At 41.4% G+C, this 19409-nt stretch overlaps 1 protein-coding gene across 1 annotated transcript in view; it reads right to left on the bottom strand.

Moving 5' to 3' along the window:
* Positions 1-3240: 3240 nt before the first annotated feature.
* Positions 3241-19409, bottom strand: part of lekr1 (Leucine-, glutamate- and lysine-rich protein 1) — a 63965-nt gene continuing 47796 nt past the window's right edge. The window contains exons 9-12 of the mRNA XM_028420186.1: positions 13448-13523; positions 9595-9753; positions 8118-8276; positions 3241-3677 (exon numbers count right to left, since the gene is read on the bottom strand). Of these exons, the coding sequence (XP_028275987.1) occupies positions 3246-3677; positions 8118-8276; positions 9595-9753; positions 13448-13523 (826 nt within the window). The 3' untranslated portion in view covers positions 3241-3245. The remainder of the gene's footprint in view (positions 3678-8117; positions 8277-9594; positions 9754-13447; positions 13524-19409) is intronic.

Below are 19409 nucleotides of genomic sequence, written 5' to 3'. Positions count from 1 at the left end.
TGTGTGGCATGTAAGGGACACACATCCATACATCCACATATACCCATTTACCTACCCCGTTTTACTAATGCACCACATGAAGTGGCAGACTGAGGTCTCATTGTCCCTGTCATTAAGCAACACCTACACCCAGCACCTCCGGCCTCCGCACTTACGCAGTTACCACGACGACAAGAATACTGAGCATTCTTTCTCCAGTTGCCCGGGTGACACTAATTATAGGGTGTGGGAGGGCTCACGGGACGGCAGAATTCCAAAACGACCATAACGACGCAGGAGAGAGGCATTCAGGGACACCCAGTGACGAACAAGGGCTTAGTTATACACACACGCCACTCCCTGAAGCGTGTGTGTTTACGAGCAACTCACACAGATTCCCCAAGGACACGTGTGCATGCCTGCCCTGCTCTGATAATTACTGCAAGGAGATCACACTCTCAATGCGTGTGCATAGCATACGTGTGTATACATATGAATGTTTGTGTGTCAGGGTGATTTTAGAACCATCGAAACGGCATTCATGTCAGCTTAAGGGGGCTTTATGCTGTGTGTCTATTACGCATGTATCAAGATGTAGAAGGAGTTTCAAAGTGTTGTATCTATTTAGACCCAATGTTCCTCTCACACACCACATGCCCCATAGCTCTTTTTCAAACACAAACACAAAACCAAGAAGGACACAAGGCCAAGGGCTACAAAGCAAGGGCATGAGCAAAGGAATAAGCCCCACTAAAAGAGCAGAGGGGAGTAGAAAGGAGTGCTGACTGGATCAAAAATAAAGTGAAGGCACAGATAGCTGAGGAGGAGAGGCTGAGAGGGAATTGCTTTTTAGCAACAGGGTCAAAGGGGTTGAATACCAAAAGAAGGCCAGAGAGATTAAAAGAATATTGACACAGAGACAGATTTATGTGTGTGTGTGCCAGAGGTACTGAGCGAGAGAGAGAGAGAGAGAGAGAGAAAGAGAGGGAGGAGAGAGAGAGAGAGAGGAAGAGAGGGAGGAGAGAGAGAGAGAGAGAGAGGAAGAGATGAGTGTTTGTGTTTAGAGGGAGGGACAGAAGGAGATAGAAAGTGTCTGAGGCCAGAGAACACAGTGTCTTCTGTGGCACAGAGGAGGAGCAGGGAGAGCATGTTAGTGCCTCTGACGGGCTTAGAAAGAGGTTATCTCTTCGTATATATACACAGCAGAAATCCAGGTCACAGTAGGAGGAAGTATAACAGGGATAAAAGGAAAGGTCAAAGGTCATTATGTGAGCAGCTGTCAAAAGGTCGGCACATGTTTGGAATAGACCCTTTTCATGGCAGACATATAGGCAGGAAAAGCACAGGTGTAAGTAATAACATTAACAATGGCTGCATTCCATTAAGGCTTCGGTCACACTGCAGGCAAATCAGATTGGTTTTTCCCATCAAATCTTTAGCACGGACTGTCGGCACTGTTCAAGCCATCAGATCAACTGTCTTGTTCCAGTAGGTACCTTCCACAGAAGCCACCCATCAAAGTGCCAGTGGACAACTGGTCTCGGGGTCTGTCCACTGCCTGTAGTTCTTCATGTTGTCCTCCACAGTGCTGTGAAAGCAGCACTATGGAATCAACTTAGAGACCCAGCACATGAGCAGAGAAACTGAGTTACATTTCAATCGGATGGGTCCTAATTTGATTTAAGCCTCACTTACTTTTCTCTGTAAAGCTGAACCTTGAAGCTAACACGAAGCAGATGCACAGGGAAGTAAAACACTGTGCATTGTGATGATGACAGTACCATCGATGACATTCTGTGATATTGTGTGAATACAGACTGTGAGTGATGGAGGTGTTAGGATGGAAACAAACACTTCCTTGAAACACACGCACGCACACAGCAAAGTCAGCATGAAAGGGAATAAACACGCACAAGGCCAAACACTCGAACATAGGAAGGCAACAAGAAGTCAGCTGCACAGCAACAAACAGGGTGCTCGTATTGTTGTGTTTTTAAGGGAAGTGTACTCACTGATAATGATGTAACCACAGCTTGTAGCATATGAAAGTCTTTCGCAGAGTAATTTAATCTTATCAAAAAATCAAAATGAATTACTGAGAATTCATTGCATAGCTATTTCTGGAAAAAACATTTACCAGTTTATGTGTTAACCCTTTGATTCACTGACAAATACATAAAAGTTAGAACATTAGATCGTAATAGCACATAATGTTCTTTGTTCAGTGTTTCAGAACGTCCTAACTACAATCACACCTTTTTATGTAAATGGGGTGAAGTGCATGTGTGCCTTGTCTCACAGAAGGACTGGAGGAGAAGGACACAGAGACGTCAAACAAAAAGCTGGGGTGCATGTGTGCCAATAAGCAGGGAAATTACTTCCATCCCACACACACACTCTTCACACATTTCTCCCACCATGCCAATTCATCCCAAATGTAGAGGGAGAGGAAGAGAAGAGAAGGGAGGGATGGAAAGACCTTCCACAGAGTGAATGATGTCAATAACACACAAAGCCTAAAGGGAGAGGGCTGGGTAATTGTTGTGTATGTGTGTGTGTGTGTGCGTGCGTCTGGGGGTGCCTGCCGTACAGTTTCTTTTGTGTTTGCCTGCCTTTTGTTTGTGTCCACGGGTGGCAAGGGACATGCTGTCATGCTCCTTCAGCCCTGCCCTTGTGACAGACTGTGTGTGTGTGTCTGCATGTCTATGTGCGTGCCTGTGTGGGTGTTTGTGTAGACCTGTGCGTGCCAGTGAGACTGTGTGAGTCAGGTTGTGAGAAAACAAGTGCATGTCTGTCAGTGAGCGTGTGCGCTGGGAGTTTACTGGTGTACGAACAGGACTTGTGTATTATCTTGTTTGCACATGTATTTGTGTGTTAAGAGGCAAAAACACACTATTAAATACAGTTTAATTACTGTTACACTAGAACACTAAATGCATTTTGATTCCAACAAGTGTAAACTGTACAACTCTGCTTTTGGCAAGAGGGGGAGGATAAAGGAGAAGGAGGGAGGAGTACAGCCCGCCTGATACAACACATGTGCAATAATTTATGTGCAATAACTCATCTGTACCATCTATGCTGGTGTGCAATATCTGTACATAATTCCTCTTACCTTTAGCTTTATATTCTATTTTATTCTATTTAATCTTGCTCTTACTGTCGGTGTTGTATTGCTGCTGGTACCCGAATTTCCCTGAGGGACCTTCCCAAAGGGATTAATAAAGTATATTCTATTGTATTCTATTCTAAAACCTGATGCCTTCTTACAATTTCTCCTTCCTTTCCATCATTAATCTGACCGTACGTTTGATTTTACCCTCTGCCCTGCTTGCTCTCAGTCTTGACAGTGCCCCTCCCCCCCTATTTTCTCCATCTAAGGCCTCCAAAGTTCTCTCTGTTCTTCCTCCACCTGTGGCCTGGCCCCTGTCTTTGTCTGTGAAGTCTGTGGGGGATTGGAGTGTGTTTGGGGAGGTTGAAAAGCGAGTGAAGGCTACTCGGGTTTGACTGTGGAGACGAAGATTCTCGTTCTCTGGGGGTGGGCGTCGGCCTGTGGGGTCTAGAAGAGGCCTGGAGGTGCCCGGATGAGATGCTGGGGATCGCAGGCCACAGAGCTCCTTTTGAGCCTGACAGAGAGCAGCAGTCAGCTCCTCCCTCTCCTCACACTCCCTCCTTACTGTCTCCTGGAGCAATGCCACCTGGAGAGAGAGCACACGAACATAAATACACTGTGCTACTCATTAGTTATGTAAAATGTAGATTCATTGGAAAGACTTCACTTTCTTTCAAATAAACAAAGGATATCTTTATGTATATTTCTTTTTAAGAATGACAGCAGAGACAGTCACAGTCAAATTGGTATCTGTGAAGAGGAACAAAAGGACACAACACTAGTATATTAGTAAAAGCATAAATAGTGGTTTGTCATTTAATGTGTATTATGCTGTTTTCTTTTGGTCCCATGTGATGTGACAGAAGCTAATATTAACTTGATTTCTGAATGGAGCAAAATGTGTCTCTTTTGCTAGTTTTAAGTTTGTAAGTGATGGTGACCTTATTTTTTTTAAAACTTATCTGAGGCTCCTCTCTGACAAAGTATGGAAAGTGGTGGCCTCTTGCCACCCCACCCTAGTTTACTGACTCATAATATGTTTATACTTTTTGTACTCAGGATTCTGTTTTAGCCAACAAAACTGACACCAACAAAACATTAGTTGGTGACTGGTTTTCTATGCTGTGAATTAAGTGAAACATCAATGCTTATCACCTGTAACTGCTAATTTCCCCTGCTCATTATGTCCATCTGCCATGCAGATCCTCAAATCAGTGCAAAATGTGGAAGTAATGTGTGAAGGAAAGGAAATGAAGGCAACTTGCCACTTCAATCTGAAAATCAATTTTGTCAGGGGTTCGGTATAAAAGGTGACCATTCAGAACGACTCGATGACACAGCACAGTCAAAGAGTCTCGGGTCAGTAAGACCCCAACAGGCAAGCTACCCTAACACAGTCACAGAGACACACACACACGTAGCACACACACTGCACACACTGCATGAAGGTGAGGACTGAAATACGGCAAATTGTTTCAAATAGTCAACTTATTTCACAGACCATAATTAAAAAATAAATGAGTTTATATTCAGAATTACGACACAAGGCCCTATACGCACACTGCTTACAGATTTTATTCAAATGTGTGCTAATCTACCATTACTACATCTTTGTTAATATGTACTGTATGTACTTTACATCCTTTAAATCTAAACACTAGACACCTAGCAGCATTGGTTATGTTACTGTATGGCTTCCATCGAAGATTTAATCCACCCCTCTTATCAGACAGCACTTTATAAAACAATGGGCTTAATAACACTATGTAACTTTAGCTGAACAGCAGCCACATGGGACAAGTAAAAATGGTCTAAGCCAACATTAGAATTTATCACATTATTAATCTGGTTCTATGTGAAATATCAGATGACATTAAATATGTTTAGACTTAGTTTATATAAGCATATAAATGTACATCAAACATTTATGAATAAATAGGGTTAACCAGTATATGTGCAACACCTTATTGCACCATGAAGAAAGAGTTTGTGTTTATGTACATGAACAGTATGTCAGTATGTCTCTACTGCTATGACTAAACTGTATTGTAATGTATCACAAATAATTTTCTCTATATGTGGCTGTAATTATCATATTATGTATGTTTTAACAGCTGCCACTAAATCCACTTTCCATGTGCAGTGCGTCACACCTTCCACTATTGTATGTAATTACTGGGATAGCGTGTATGACAGTTTGCACACATGTTCGGCCACTTCCTTTTTGTGTGTGAGAAGGCCTTGAGTCTCCTTCCTGCCTGTTTATATGCAGGCATGTGTTAGATCATGTGTGTGTGTGTGTGTGTGTGTGATGTGCATGCAATCCTAGCTGCAGTGCGAGACAGCCATCATTAGGGGCTCGTAGTGAGAGCAGGATTATAGGGCTATTAGATGGAAGTCACACGCGAACTCACAGAGCCCCTGCCCCTGCTTTTAATCTAGCAGTGTAAACCACATTCCAATGGCAACGCACACATGCTTATAGGCTTGCATCAGCTCAAGAGAGTTTGCACACACACACACACAAACACACAAGCAACACACAGATGACCTTGCATGTGTTGTGTGGTCTCTGTGTTGTGTGACCTCAGTGCTAACTGGGAGGTTAAAGGTTAGGCGTCTTTTCCCCCAGACGCGGTGACCTTTTCCTCTTGTCCTGGTCAGCTGCAACAAAGCTGCAGACAGGAGGGAGGGGGAGGGAGAACAGAAGAGACAGGCAGGGTGCTGACAGTGACAGACAGCATAAAGAAAGAAGACAGACAGAGCACCGCAGGGTGGGGGCAGAAAGGCGAGAGTAGAAGAGAGGAGAGAGACTGAATGGAGCACTTCCTGTGTGTATTGTAGTGTGCATCCATGTGACAATTACACATTTATTTACAGCTTCATCTCCATATTATCTCAGCCACAGTACGAGATGCTGTGAATATAGAAAAAAATCTTCATACTACTAATTTACTCAACTATTAAAGCGCAGATTTTATTAAATTAAACATTAATATAACTACAATAACACATGTTCTGTTTTTGTATCTTGTAAAATTGTTGCTCTGTGTGGACTATTGTGTAATACCCCTTTGTACCACATGATGGGATAGTGAATCAGTGTGGCATCTAGTTTGCCCTCAGTTCAATATGAGGAACAGGAACCAATGCTTGACAGTTAGTAAATGAATGAAACAGTAAACACAGCAAATAATGAAGTTCCTGGAAAGTAACATAACTGAAAAGCTGACTAGCCAGGGTTTGTTTTCAGCCTAGCAGTTACCTTCTTCCTTTAATGCATTAGCAGTCTTTGACATGGTTACATGACATGTCTGTGTGAAGTAGAAATAAACCAAAGTTAGTCAAGGAAGACAAAAGAACAACAGTGAATCATATTTTTTTTTGATTGGACATGCATACATCATTTTTTTAAACATATTTAGTGAATTGTGGCTGTGTTGTTAAAGGCTCTACTCTTGGTTGACCTGTTTTGTAGTCCTAAAAATTACCATTACTTTCAAAAAAGAAGATTAGAAGATATTTGCTTTCTCTGAAAATTAGTGGGTGAAAGGTCACAGTTATTCTCTAGCACTTGAGGAAAATGCAACAGTAGCTTAGCAACAAAGTGATATAACAAGGTCACATCAAAAGGCAATTATCTCTATCCAACAACAAGTCACACAAGCATTTACATCAATCAATAGAACTTTTATAAAGAAGTGGACGATAAAAGCTATGGTCTGTCCATGTTTAAAAGCCTGGAGGAATCAGAGTGAAGGACGGAAGAAAGAAAGGAAGAAAGAAAAGAATGAACGAAAGGAAGAAGGAAGGGAAGAAAGAAAGAAAGAAGAGTAAAAAAATGGCCCCTTTAAATTAGATTAGAAAGAACGGAAGGGTAGTTTAGGTTGGGGGTGGGGTGCTGCTGTGCTGAAGGTCCATGAATGACATAAAAGAGCATGTCAGCTGTGAAATTGGCATCAGGGCACCTTGAACTGGCTGAACCTATCTGGACAGGCACTCTGAAAGGAAGGCAGTTAAAGAGACAGTGGGTGGACAAAAGAGAGAGGGGGGCTGTTAGAGGGCTGTCAAGACCACAGCGGTACAAAGCTCAGCTGGATGAATCAGAGATGGAGAAGGAGGACAGGGGACATGAGGTGATCAAGGGGTGATGAGGAGACGACAGAAGGCAGTAATTTAATTTAATGATTGACTCAGGGAACAGTTGGATCTTTGATAGCTTTTTCCATCATTCTGACTTGTGTAAAAACATTTTTTGCAGTGACGCACATCGATGTGCAACAAACTGTTCAAGACATACTCTCTGTCAGTTAATATTTTTGTGTGAATTTTTAACAGGATTACACATGGATGTGTTCCCAAATGTTTAGTTGTGTGTCTTGAAAACACAAAAGAATAAAGATGGAGGGAAATAAAAAAGAGTTAAACAAGAGAGAACGTTTACCAAGAGGGCAACCTAAAAATCAACATTTTTTTTTTCTGGGTGTGTGTGTGTGTGTGTGTTTGTGGTCAGATAGCTGGTGTGTGTCGTGACTGCTCCCCTCAAGACAGGCGCCCATGATGTCAACACACACACCAGAAGTATACACATTCACACACCATGTCTAAAAGAGACACTCTTGCTCATCACTTCCTGTCCTTGTTCTTAAAATCTTCCCTTCAAGTTCCCACCCTGCTTCCTCTGGGTACAGCTTCCATCTTTTCACATTTTATTTCACAATTTAATTCAGCTCCATTTGGACATCCATCACTGCACACACTGCTGCCAAAGCAAATATGAACTCCGTCTCTCTCTCCGCCTCTCTCTCTCCATCTGAAACTCTCTCGCTCACTTTGGCTGCGATCACGCTTCCACAAAAACACACTTACTAAATTTAATCCAGCCCATTAACAGCGTTGGCACACCAGTGAAATATATGAAGCGAATGGAAAACTCTTTGTTCTGACTCTTTCTCGGTCTTCCTTATTCATCTGAACATCAGACACACATGATAACAAACACACATGTGCAGACAATGACACACACCTCTTCTTGTAGTTCTGCATTCTTCACAGTCATCAGCTCTCGGGCCTCCTGACGCTGAGTCTCCTCCTCTCTCCTCCTCCTCCTCTCCTCCTCTCTGCGTCTCCTCTCTTGCTGCAGCTCCTCTTGCAGCTCATTTAACTCCAGATGTCTCTCCTCCAGCTGGAGGAGAAGATTTAAATTTGTGAATGTTAAAGGTCTTATCTTCCATTAATACATTTCACATAATGAATAAGGCTTCTGTTCTTACACTAGCTCCTTCAAATGATTGCTGAAAAAAATAAAGATCTTCAAGTGTTGTTTTGTAATATTTTGTATTACAATGTATCTTATATTAACTTTTCACAAGAAGTGGGTAGGAGGAGGATTTGCAGTGAGAAAGAGTGGGAGCTAACATTTTACTACACTGTGGAAATTAATTGCCAGTCATATCAGTGATGTTGATGCTGTTGAAATTTCCTTGTGTTTTGTTGTTGCACAACACTGTAAGCCATTATTCTGTGGGGATATCCGAGTGTGTGTGCAAAGCCTGTTGTACACCTGTGTGTCATCGTTTTCTGTTGTCTGGCTTTTAAAATCTGACAGAGCACTCTGTCACGGCTCCTCTGTTCAGACAAACCACAATATTTTGCAGGCTGTCTGCATGCAAGAGTGTCTGTTCTAATAATGCAAAACGCATGCAGGGGGAAATAATTTCACACATGCACTGTAAGCAGAAATGTAGAAGGTAATGTCTGATCAGATGCAGATGCACCAGCCCCTACGTATAAATGAAGCCCATCTTCAACAGAACTATATGCAAAAATGACCTATATAAATTAAGCATGGGCTCCATGATAATTTAGTGGTTAACATGTCACCTTAATGCATGAAGGTCATAGTTCTGGGGCCTATCTGTCTGTGGGGTTTCTGTGGGTGCTCTGCCTTCCGCCTACCATCCAAAGACATGCATGCTAGATAAAATGGGGACTCTAAATTTGCCGTAGATGAGCATGTTATTATAAATAGTGGGTGTTCTTAGCCCTCTCAGGGGACTAGTGATCTGTCGTGGGTGTGCCCTGCCAACAAACAGTTCAATTGCCTTCTATGTTTGGTTATATTTAGCAGTATGGCTTTGCCACATGATTATATAGAAACCCAGGAGGAGGGAGAGCAGCAACAAAGAACCCCTAGGTACAGAGCAGAGCAGGCATCAATGACAAGATCATAATGGTATCAGACACAAAGTAGAAAGAAAAGCTCTGAAGTAGATGGGTTGGTAAAGTGGTTTACGAAAAAAAGAGTAAGCAAGGGAAGAGTAGGTAGACTACAGCAGGTTAAATAAGATACCCTGCATGTAACATTCCAATGAGATGGGTGTGTGCATGTGTGTTGAGTATAATGTATGTTTAATTAAATGCTCTACGTTACATATGCAGTTTGCTATTATTTCATGTAATGTGATGTGCTCAGTGGTTGTGTTCAGCCAACAAGCGTGCACCTTCTGCTGAAGCTGTGAGCAGTCTTTCTGACACTGTAGAAGCAGAACCTGGTGCTTCCCTCTGTTGATCGTCTGCTCCAGCTCCGCCTGTCTCTGGAGCTCCTCCATCTGCTGATGCAATGCACTCTGGGATCGGTGCTCTTCTAGTGCAGTAGCAAGCTATATATATATTCCAGAGACAAAAACAAAGGAAATCTTTACCACAACAAGTTTTCATCTTCATTCTCACTCACAATAACGACAACATCGTTTCACATGTATTTGAAGTGCGTGATAAAATTCCCATGCAGTCAAGCCCACATCCTAAGGCCTGTCTCTAATTTCAGAGTTTTAAAAGAGACTGTCAAGTGTTGAAATCTTCATGATATAAACAGGAAAGAGGAAGGTCACACAAAGCTTTGCCAATGTAACAAACAAAAACAGCGGTTTATCAAACTGCTGGGAATAAAGCATCTAATAAGGAGGCCTTAGAAGAATGGCTACAGTGCACACCTCTTAACCCCACAAGGTCTGGCTGTACACCTGCATTACATGCCATGAATTGATTTCTACATACCTAACTGATAATGCATTTCATTTCATTGCAATACTTTCATTGTCAATACTGTGCATATAACAAAAAAACCTCTTTGAATCTTGAATCTTTAAAGCCAAATCTGCACATGTATTAGAAAGAAACTTCTTTTGTTACAGGTCTCAGCCCTTTAAAACACCCCAAAAGCCCTTTATCTAACCTCTGAAAGGAACTTGACAAATGTATTATTGTTCCATGTGATGCCCCATGTCATTAGTGACAAGAGTTTGAAATAGAAACAATACCATTTCATAAGAGCTTTGGTTACACAAAGCTCGGTCAGAGTGCGTCTACAATAGCACTATGACTGGCCTTGTCATCAAATTACAAAATGAATTGTCGAGGACATAAAACAGCAGCTTTGGTCTTTAAACTGTGAAGCCATTTTTTTAGGCAGGCTTGGCCAAGGCCACCTTGTTTTTTTCCACCAGCACAAGAGATCAGATAAACAGAGACCATTGTGATTGTGTGTGCATGTGTGCATTTATGCCTGCAAGTGTGAAAAAAAAAGAAACAGTGGATGTGGATGTCAGAAAAAAAAGATAGACTGGCGTGTGAAAATGTGTATACTTGATACTTGTGCGTGCATGGTTTTGGTTTGAGTGAGTGTATGAGAGACTTAGATTGCGTGTGTTAGATCAAATGAGAAAACACCACTTCCTCTTTGCTGGGTGAATGTACGTGTGAGGAGTGTGGATGGTGTGTGTGCATATATCCTTTTGTGTGTGAGAGTGTGTATGTGCACAGCTGCAGTTTGTATTTAAAATGTGCACCAGAGTGACCACATCCTTTTCATGGGTATAAGTCATGCAAGGTCAGGAAACGAATGAAAAATAACCCATATAGATGTGTGTGGGAAACATCTAAAAGCGTATACAGTAGGTGTCAGTACATTCATATGTGTGTGTGTGTGTGGGTGTGTGTGAACAGAGGAATGAACCAAAAACCCCTTATCTCAGTCATCCATCCATCCATCCATCCATCCATCCATCCATCCATCCATTTTCGGCCGCTTATCCGGGGCCGGGTCGCGGGGGCAGCAGTCTAAGCAGGGACACCCAGACTTCCCTCTCACCAGACACTTCCTCCAGCTCCTCTTGGGGGATCCTGAGGCCTTCCCAGGCCAGCTGAGAGACATAGTCTCTCCACCACATCCTGGGTCTTCCCCGGGCTCTCCTCCCAGTGTGACATGTCCGGAACACCTCCCCAGGGAGGCGTCTAGGGGGCATCCGAAACAAATGCCCGAACCATTTCAGCTGGCTCATCTCAATGTGAAGGAGCAGCGGCTCTACACCGAGCTCCTCTCGGGTGACCGAGCACCTCACCCTATCTCTAAGGAAGCGCCCGGCCACCCTAGTGACCACACACTCCACCCTTTGGGTAGTGACCTCATTCTTTCGGCCACTACCCAAAGCTCATGACCATAGGTGAGGGTTGGGACATAGATTGACCGGTAAATCGATCTGAGTCAATAGAGTTTGAGGCCACTCATTGTTAAAAAGTTATTGTTAGTATAATATATTACTACAGTAAGGAAATTATAGCAGGACAGCTAACAGTGTCCAAAAGGGGGCAGTTGTTTGTAAAGTAGTCAGAAAAACAAACAATTCTCAGTTGCTTGGTCTCTAAACAACAATCGGGACTTCTATCTAGGCAGCACAATCACAAAAATGTGTGAAGTGCTTATGATGAGCCAAACATTCTCCCTGAGGCCTTCTGTTCTGATCTTAGTAACGTTATCTGTAATGATCGATCAAGGCTCCTTAAAGTTTTCTGGTTTCATGCTCAATAAATATCAACAGTGCTCAGTTGTTCCTGCAGAACATACATGAAAAGTGTTCAGTAAATGTTTGCTCTCACTAAGCCTGGTCACTGTGGACACATCAGTAGCACTTTTGCAGCCCTCACGTCTCATATTTTAATGTAAATTCCCAGCAAGACAAATTTTTAATCTGTTTAGTCAAGTTGTTTTAACAGTTTGTCTTTGATCACTGGGACCAAAAAACGCTTGATGACAGTGTGGGGTTTTCAGTGATGCTATTTGTGGTTTTAAATGAGTCTTAAAAGCACAGCAGAACTGGGATACTGGTGAAGGTCAAGCACAGCAGAAAAAAACAAAGTTACCATTATAAAATGGAAGCATTGTATTCTACAGCACTACAATCAGCTGTATTCACAACTGTTGTGCTCAGTAGAATCTTAGCATACATAAGAAAGAACATGTTAAATATGTTGTAATGTCTTCTACAGTGATTGTTTTTGTAAAAGAGAAACAAACTATAATTTCATTCTTTATTCTTTCATTGGAAAAAATGCTTACTTTGACATACAATTGAACCTAAGTGAGCCTTGCCGCCAGACAGGCAGGAAGTCAGACAATGAAGGAGACACTACTACACTGTTTGACTAATAAAAGACAGACCGCTTTTGAGTGTGTTTAGTTTATCTGGTGTTAAACAGACTGGTGGTCTTGGAGCCTCATAATCTTATCCACATTGTGTGTGTCAGGATTCTCCCTATTAAACTCCTCTGAACTGTAACAATGGCTTGGCTGTCCCAAATGTCTGTTTACTTCACCACACTGGAACTAAATGTCTGCCACTTGTAGACTGATAAACCCACAGACGAGAAGATTTGATTTGATGGAGTTTGTCATATGTGATTAAAACATTATACACTTTATGTCTGTGCAATGGGATTATGCTGGTAAAAAAAACTTCAATCCAATCACACAAAATTCACAAGAAACATCTAACATCTGGCTTTTGTCTTGAGTGGGAAATAGTTCAATCAGCATATATCCATGATATGGATGATTCTGCAGTGCTCATGGGTATTTATTAGCATTAATAGAAACCATGCAGCCCAGGTGGACACAATTCTTGGTTATCTCAGCCACTGGCAATGGAAGCCACTTGCCTTTTAAGAACTGTTTTACCTGCACATTGTGCAGTAGTGGCAGCATTTATTTCATTAAACTAGAATTCATTTCTACCCACATCATTTAGCTTTCCGGTCAACCATCCGTGCAATGCTGGAGGACATTAAATCTAGCAGTATTATGTGGAAATAATGTTTTATTGAAGCTCTATGACACAAAATCAGGCGCCACATGGAGCTTCAAAACTGCTGGTAAGAAAACCTTTGGGTGACATCATGAAGGGATTGACTGATGTGAATAACTGGCTAGGCGCATAGCTGCTTCATTTATTTATTTATTTATTTTACTGTGTGATCAACAGGTACGCTTTTTTTTGTATTGAAAAAGAATTACCGTACCTTTGCTGCCAGCTGCTGTTTGTGGTCCTCTTTCATCTTGGTCAGGGTTCTGCCATGAGACTCTATTAAAATTTCTCTGTGAACACACAATACACACATTCAGTGATGCTTCAGTTGATTCAAGTCATCGTGAAAATGTTTGGACTCAATTTTTTCTCTTTTTTGTCTAATTTAACATGCCAAAAATCAAGCTATGTGTGGGTCATCTGCAACATATTCAAATAGCTAACAGCCCTAGGACAAAATAACATACTTGATACAGCAGAAGCAAACAGCCATCTGTTTCTAAAACCAGATGGAAGACTGCTGTTAATGCCCTAAGATTCCCACATGAGACCAAATAACATGTTCACAGTCTCTGGCTGCTTCAGCTTCTGGAGTTTCACAAGGACTGACCACAACCAATGATATAATAGAAGAAGAGACCCAAACAGACCCAGACAGACAGAACTGTGCTAAAACCCCACAACATATTATACTATGAATGAACCACTCATTTTTAAGTGCATGCAAAGACACATGCAGAGTGCTGATAGAAGCAGCACTCCCTCTCTCCCTCTATCTCTCAAACATACAAGACTGCATTAAACATTTTACACGGCGCAGCACTCTCTGCAGTCGAATAGATAAGTACAGCAAATAAGCCAACATCACATCTACATCTGCCACGATTCAAAAAGCTCCGATAATATTTACACATGCTTCTTTTTTTGATGAACCTCTCAGCATGTCAGGTTGCATAAAGAATATTTAATAGGAAAAGTTCACATGGTCTCTGGTGAGTGAGGAAGAAAAATAAAGTAAGAAAGAAAGAAGTGAGAGTGTGGGAGTTAAGGTGGAGATGCCTACAAAAGGGTAAACCTAATTGATTTGTTGATCTTCCGTCCAAACATGTCATCTCAGCAGCTGGTCTGGCTGATAAGATGTGATAGAGCATAAATCTACAGCCGACCACAGAAGAAAATCGAGGAACTGGCTGTTTTTTTTTTATAATGTTTACACAGTTTGATTTTGGCTGTGGAAAAACTCTCAAATAATTTCTGAGCAGGATTAAGAATTCTGCTAAACACGCAAAGTCAGAGACGCCTGTCAGCACACAGAATATCTGATCTTAACATCAGAACATCACAGCCAGTACTCACTTTGTGAATAAGTGGGGCCATCTGTGTCGGAAAAAGTGTCTGTGTGAGGTGGTGTCTTGTGCGCACACTAAAGTCTGTGCATGTCTGATACAGGAGTAGATGATCTAAAGTATAATAAAGAGCAGCAGCTACATTCCATCTCTTCCTAGTCGGGGCAGACACAATATTATTCACTCCACTGGCTCTGGCTAATCACATCAGCCTACTCACCACACACACACACACACACACACATATACAGAGAGAAGCACAGAAACAGATGCAGACAGACAGCCATGTATGAACTCTCCTCAAGAGTCGCAAGTTTGATGTCAAGATCTGACTTCCATTTTAAATGTGTTCCAGCCTTGTTAAAGGGTGGAATTGTCAGAGGAGCTCTACTCTAAAGAGGGACCATCACTTTCATCAAAAGGAAAAGTGTTCCACCACAGTGGAAGCATTTCTTTTGAACATGTTTGGAACAATCGGCACAAAGCATGCACACCTCTAAATGAGAAAGATCAGAATTGTATTTGTAAGTGTGTGTGTCTTGACTTATGAAAAACTGAGGATGAAGCTGACTTCTCTTTAATATGTAACAAACTACTGATGCATACAATATTTGGGTAAATCTGTATGTGTGTCCCACTGTCAGATATAACTCCCCCTCTGATCACCAAAAACAGCAGACCTCTGCAAAAGAAGTGTACTGTAAAAGTTAAAAAAAAAAATAAACTTGAGCCTGAATGTGCATGTTTGTGCGTTGGCGTGTGTGTGTCTGTATGTGTGCGTGTGTGTGAACCCCCGGGTAGCATGAGCGTGCAAATTCAGCCCTCAGAAGGAGGTCTGGGGGGATTACAGGGAGGAATGATGGGAAAATCTGGGAGCACTCTCTCATGCGCTCACACGGCAAACTGCTTTTAAGGACAGGCAAGTGTGTGTGTGTGCAGTGTGTTTGTGTCTGTGTGCAGTGTGAATGGCTGCTACCTCATCAAAAAGCACATTCTATTTTTTTTTCTACTTTATGCTGATACAATCTTTGTGTCCACACGCAAACAAAGGAGGCTGGCTCTTCTCTAAAGGATGGACCAAATTTTTTACACCCAGACTCAAGGGCGATTCTAAATAGTTTTTACTGTGTATGAATCAACAATGTAGATCAACAGTTAACAGGAACCTCCGCTGACTTCATACATCCTCCACAGTATCCTCTTACACTCAACTTTGAAAGTAGAAAATGAACTAGCTTATAAAACTGTGACATGAATTTGCAGTAATTTGCAATTTATGAAATGTGAGTATAAAGGACGTATAGAGCTATAATAACAGAACCAGACAAAAATGATATAATACTTTCCACTTAAGAAAACAGGGGAAGAAATAGAAGAGATGCAGGGCAGTAAACACAGATGATGGAGTTATCTTATGAGTTGTTGACATTAATCTTTTCAAAAAAATTATTTTATTAGCCTCTAAGCCTACGGCTTCAAACCACTTCTGTGTATATGGATACATAGACCAGAGAGCTTCTGAGATCATAATTTTTGTCACGAAAACTCGGCTGCTTGAAACCACTTGAAACAAGTCCTCTCACATTTAACAGATGGATGAGGAAGCACACAGATACTTCTGACCTCTCTTGACTTTTAAATCTTTTACTCTCTCCACTTTCTGCCTCTTTCACTCTTTTTTCTCTTCTCCCTCCTCTTTTCTTCACTCACTGTCTCTCTGTTTTTAACTTTATGTCAGTTATACTGAATCAAAGGCAGGCTGTCATGTTTCGCCTGCGTGTGTGTGTGTGTGAGTGTGTAGATCGTGTGCAGGCCCCGGTGACCCGTGCTGTGTGCATGCAAGCGCCAGACAGTGTGTGAAGTAACCACTGAAACCACAGTCACGGTCTCTATCCCTCCTCCCTGCGCCTACCACCTCCCTCTCTCAGGCTATTCCTTCTCTCCTTCTCTCTATCCACCATATCCCTTCTCCTCCCTTCATTCCACAATCTCACCACCCCTCAATCTTACTCTGGCCTGGAGACACTATTGACTGCTTAAAGTTTGACCTATAGACAATGAGGAAATTATCACTGTTTTCAGCTTTAATCTGGCTTTAGGTTTGTTTGGATTTATTTAAATCCTCACTTTAAAAGCATCTGTTTGGAACATCAGATTCTCCTCATAAGTTTATATAGCTGTGGTTGTTTGAAATATTCCAGTGTTTTGCCTTTTATTCACATATGCCTATTGATCTGCTTTACAGTAGAATAAAAAGCTGAATTATCACATGATGCATTGATGCATTCGATGAGCAGGTCCTGACAAGAGAACAACATTAGTGAGCAAATCTTTAATGCAACAGCATTTATGTTGCTGCTACATGGCAGCACATCCTTCACAAGTTATCTAAAAACTTCTTTTGTCTTGTAAAGTAAATTGAACCCTTGACATTATTCAGCTTATTACATTCTACCATCTAAGGGACTCATGACCTTTATCAAAATATTGATATGTATTTTAGAGATTAATTTGACCTATTCTCTGATTGATGTCTGAGGACTTGTTGAAATGAGCTCCACTGAACTGCTGCAAAATGTCTAAATTACAAGAGCTCACTGCCTTGATGCCTGACTGTAGCAAAAGGTTTACAGTGAAAGACAGTAGAAACATTAAATGAGGTTACAAGGGGAACAAGGCTAGGTTCTCGTGTACCCTTCTACTTAAAAGCAGCAGTTTAAAAGGCCATATTAACCCATATTAACCCTTTAAAGAGCTTATTACACAAGTCACAAATCCTTCATATTAAACATATTCTGAACCACAATTACAACAGCAGTGCATAAACAGGCCCAGAGCAGAAGCCTGACGTGTGTTTCTGGTTTAAATCATGCATGCAGCAAAACAGGGTGCTGTGACAGTGTGGCACAAAGGGTGGAGTGTGTGACTGGGGGTATGTGTCAAAAGGGGTCAGAGAGTGACGAAGACGGGACCAGATAGAGGGGTGAGAGGAAGCACAGGAGGTTTTATGATGATGAGGCAAATACTGTGTGGTATAGTATATAGCATAAATCCAAAATGTGTGGAAAGAAGACCAATGAACAAACAAGACAACATGGACAGACTTCTGACGTTTTCATGACAAAATTTTTCAACAACCAGCACAGTCTGCAGTGCATAAATTGGCATATTCTATACATAAATATACTGTATATTTGTCATATATTCGGCTATTCTGCAGTACAGTACTTTCTTCTGAGACAGGGTCCTAAATTATTACTTGGAGAGACAGCAGTAAACATCGGTCCAAGAAAATATGGCTTCCCTTTGAAAGAGTTTCTGCTAGTACATTCAGTAAATAAGCTGTTATTTTTATGTCACTGTGTCACACTTGCTCATATTATGCATGCATATTGTGTTAAGACCCTCTCCACTCGGGGAAATAGGATCTATAACATTAGAGTCACAAACCACATTTTCCACATTATCATTCCTACACAGCATTCTGGTGATTCTAATGTGTATTTCCTGTCACAACAGTGGCAGCAAAGTCCGAGGTACAGATCTCTTTAATGCTTCTTTAAGGTATGACAAATCAACTAATTTGTAGAGGCTCTTTTTATACTTTTAGAGCCTGCCAAACAAATGAGTATAATCACATCCATATAGAGTCACAGACACAGAACTAAAATAAAACAGATAGTAATTATGTTTGTCAGGAGTCAGGATGTGTTGACTTATTTTACATTAGGGAGAAGTTTGTGGACTTTTATTTCAGATGGTGTGCAGTTTTTCTGGTTGTAATGGTTTTTGGGCCATTAGGTTTGCAGCAGTGGAAATGGTAAATGGATTATTTTAACAGAGCAAGGATTCATCCTGATGGGAGTACCCTGTGGGGTCACAAGCCAGTCTGTTTGCTTGACTGCAGTTAAGAAGTTGATTCCATTCTCTCTGTTTATAGTCATAAGCCTGTCACAAGTGGAAAGAATTAGAAGCAAAGAGGCAGTCCGTGCTGTGATTGGATGATCTCTTGGACTTAGAGTGGAAAGCGGTTTCACTGTCTGCGGTCTGAGGAGGTCAATGGAAAGACTGTTGCTGTAAAGGTGTCTTTACGTAGTAGAATACTTCTTATTATGGGGTCAGTGAGCCCTATGGTCCTCACACAGAAGCAAGACTCCTTCCAGGGAGACCTGAATACATGAGAGGTTTGGTGAACACTGACCTTCAGTGTGCCATGGGTCTCCATAGGACCTACATGGAAGGAGACATGTCCAACACTAAAATGTACTTTGTACTGTATATATACTATTTATGAGTTTATGTCAGTCATTCATCTATGTCATTCTGCTAAGATAAAGACAAACTTGACTTTATCTAAATGAAAAAGAACAGCTATAATTAGCATTATAAAAAGTAACCACCCTTGAGCCTGTACTTGGTCCAGTATCTGAAAACTCTACAATCAGGGACATGTGGTCAATGTGATAAAAAAAAAGTAGCTGAGGTATTGACACAGATAAACAACCCTAAATGCATGTTTATTGAGCAGTGAGCTGTCCTCACATAGAGAGGTGAGGCCTTATGTAAGAAACTGGGAACAGATCCCAACTCACTATTGGATTTGCGCTCAGTGAAAGGATTGATTCCTGCCTATCCATAAACCCTGTCCTCTCAGACACAAAAAGAGTAAATATTTAACATTAGAACAGAACAACCTGGTTCCAAACAGTTTGTAGTTTCCTTGTGATGAAAAATGGAATCACTGCCACGCACAGAAGAAGCAAATGGTCAGTTTCTTAAGAAAAAGCAGCAGAATATTTGACAGGTTTCTGAGTGGTTATAAAGGGCCAC

Source organism: Parambassis ranga, chromosome 13 (assembly GCF_900634625.1).
Source record: "Parambassis ranga chromosome 13, fParRan2.1, whole genome shotgun sequence".
Lineage (NCBI taxonomy): Eukaryota > Metazoa > Chordata > Actinopteri > Ambassidae > Parambassis > Parambassis ranga.
This window is presented reverse-complemented; position numbering and strand designations above follow the sequence as displayed.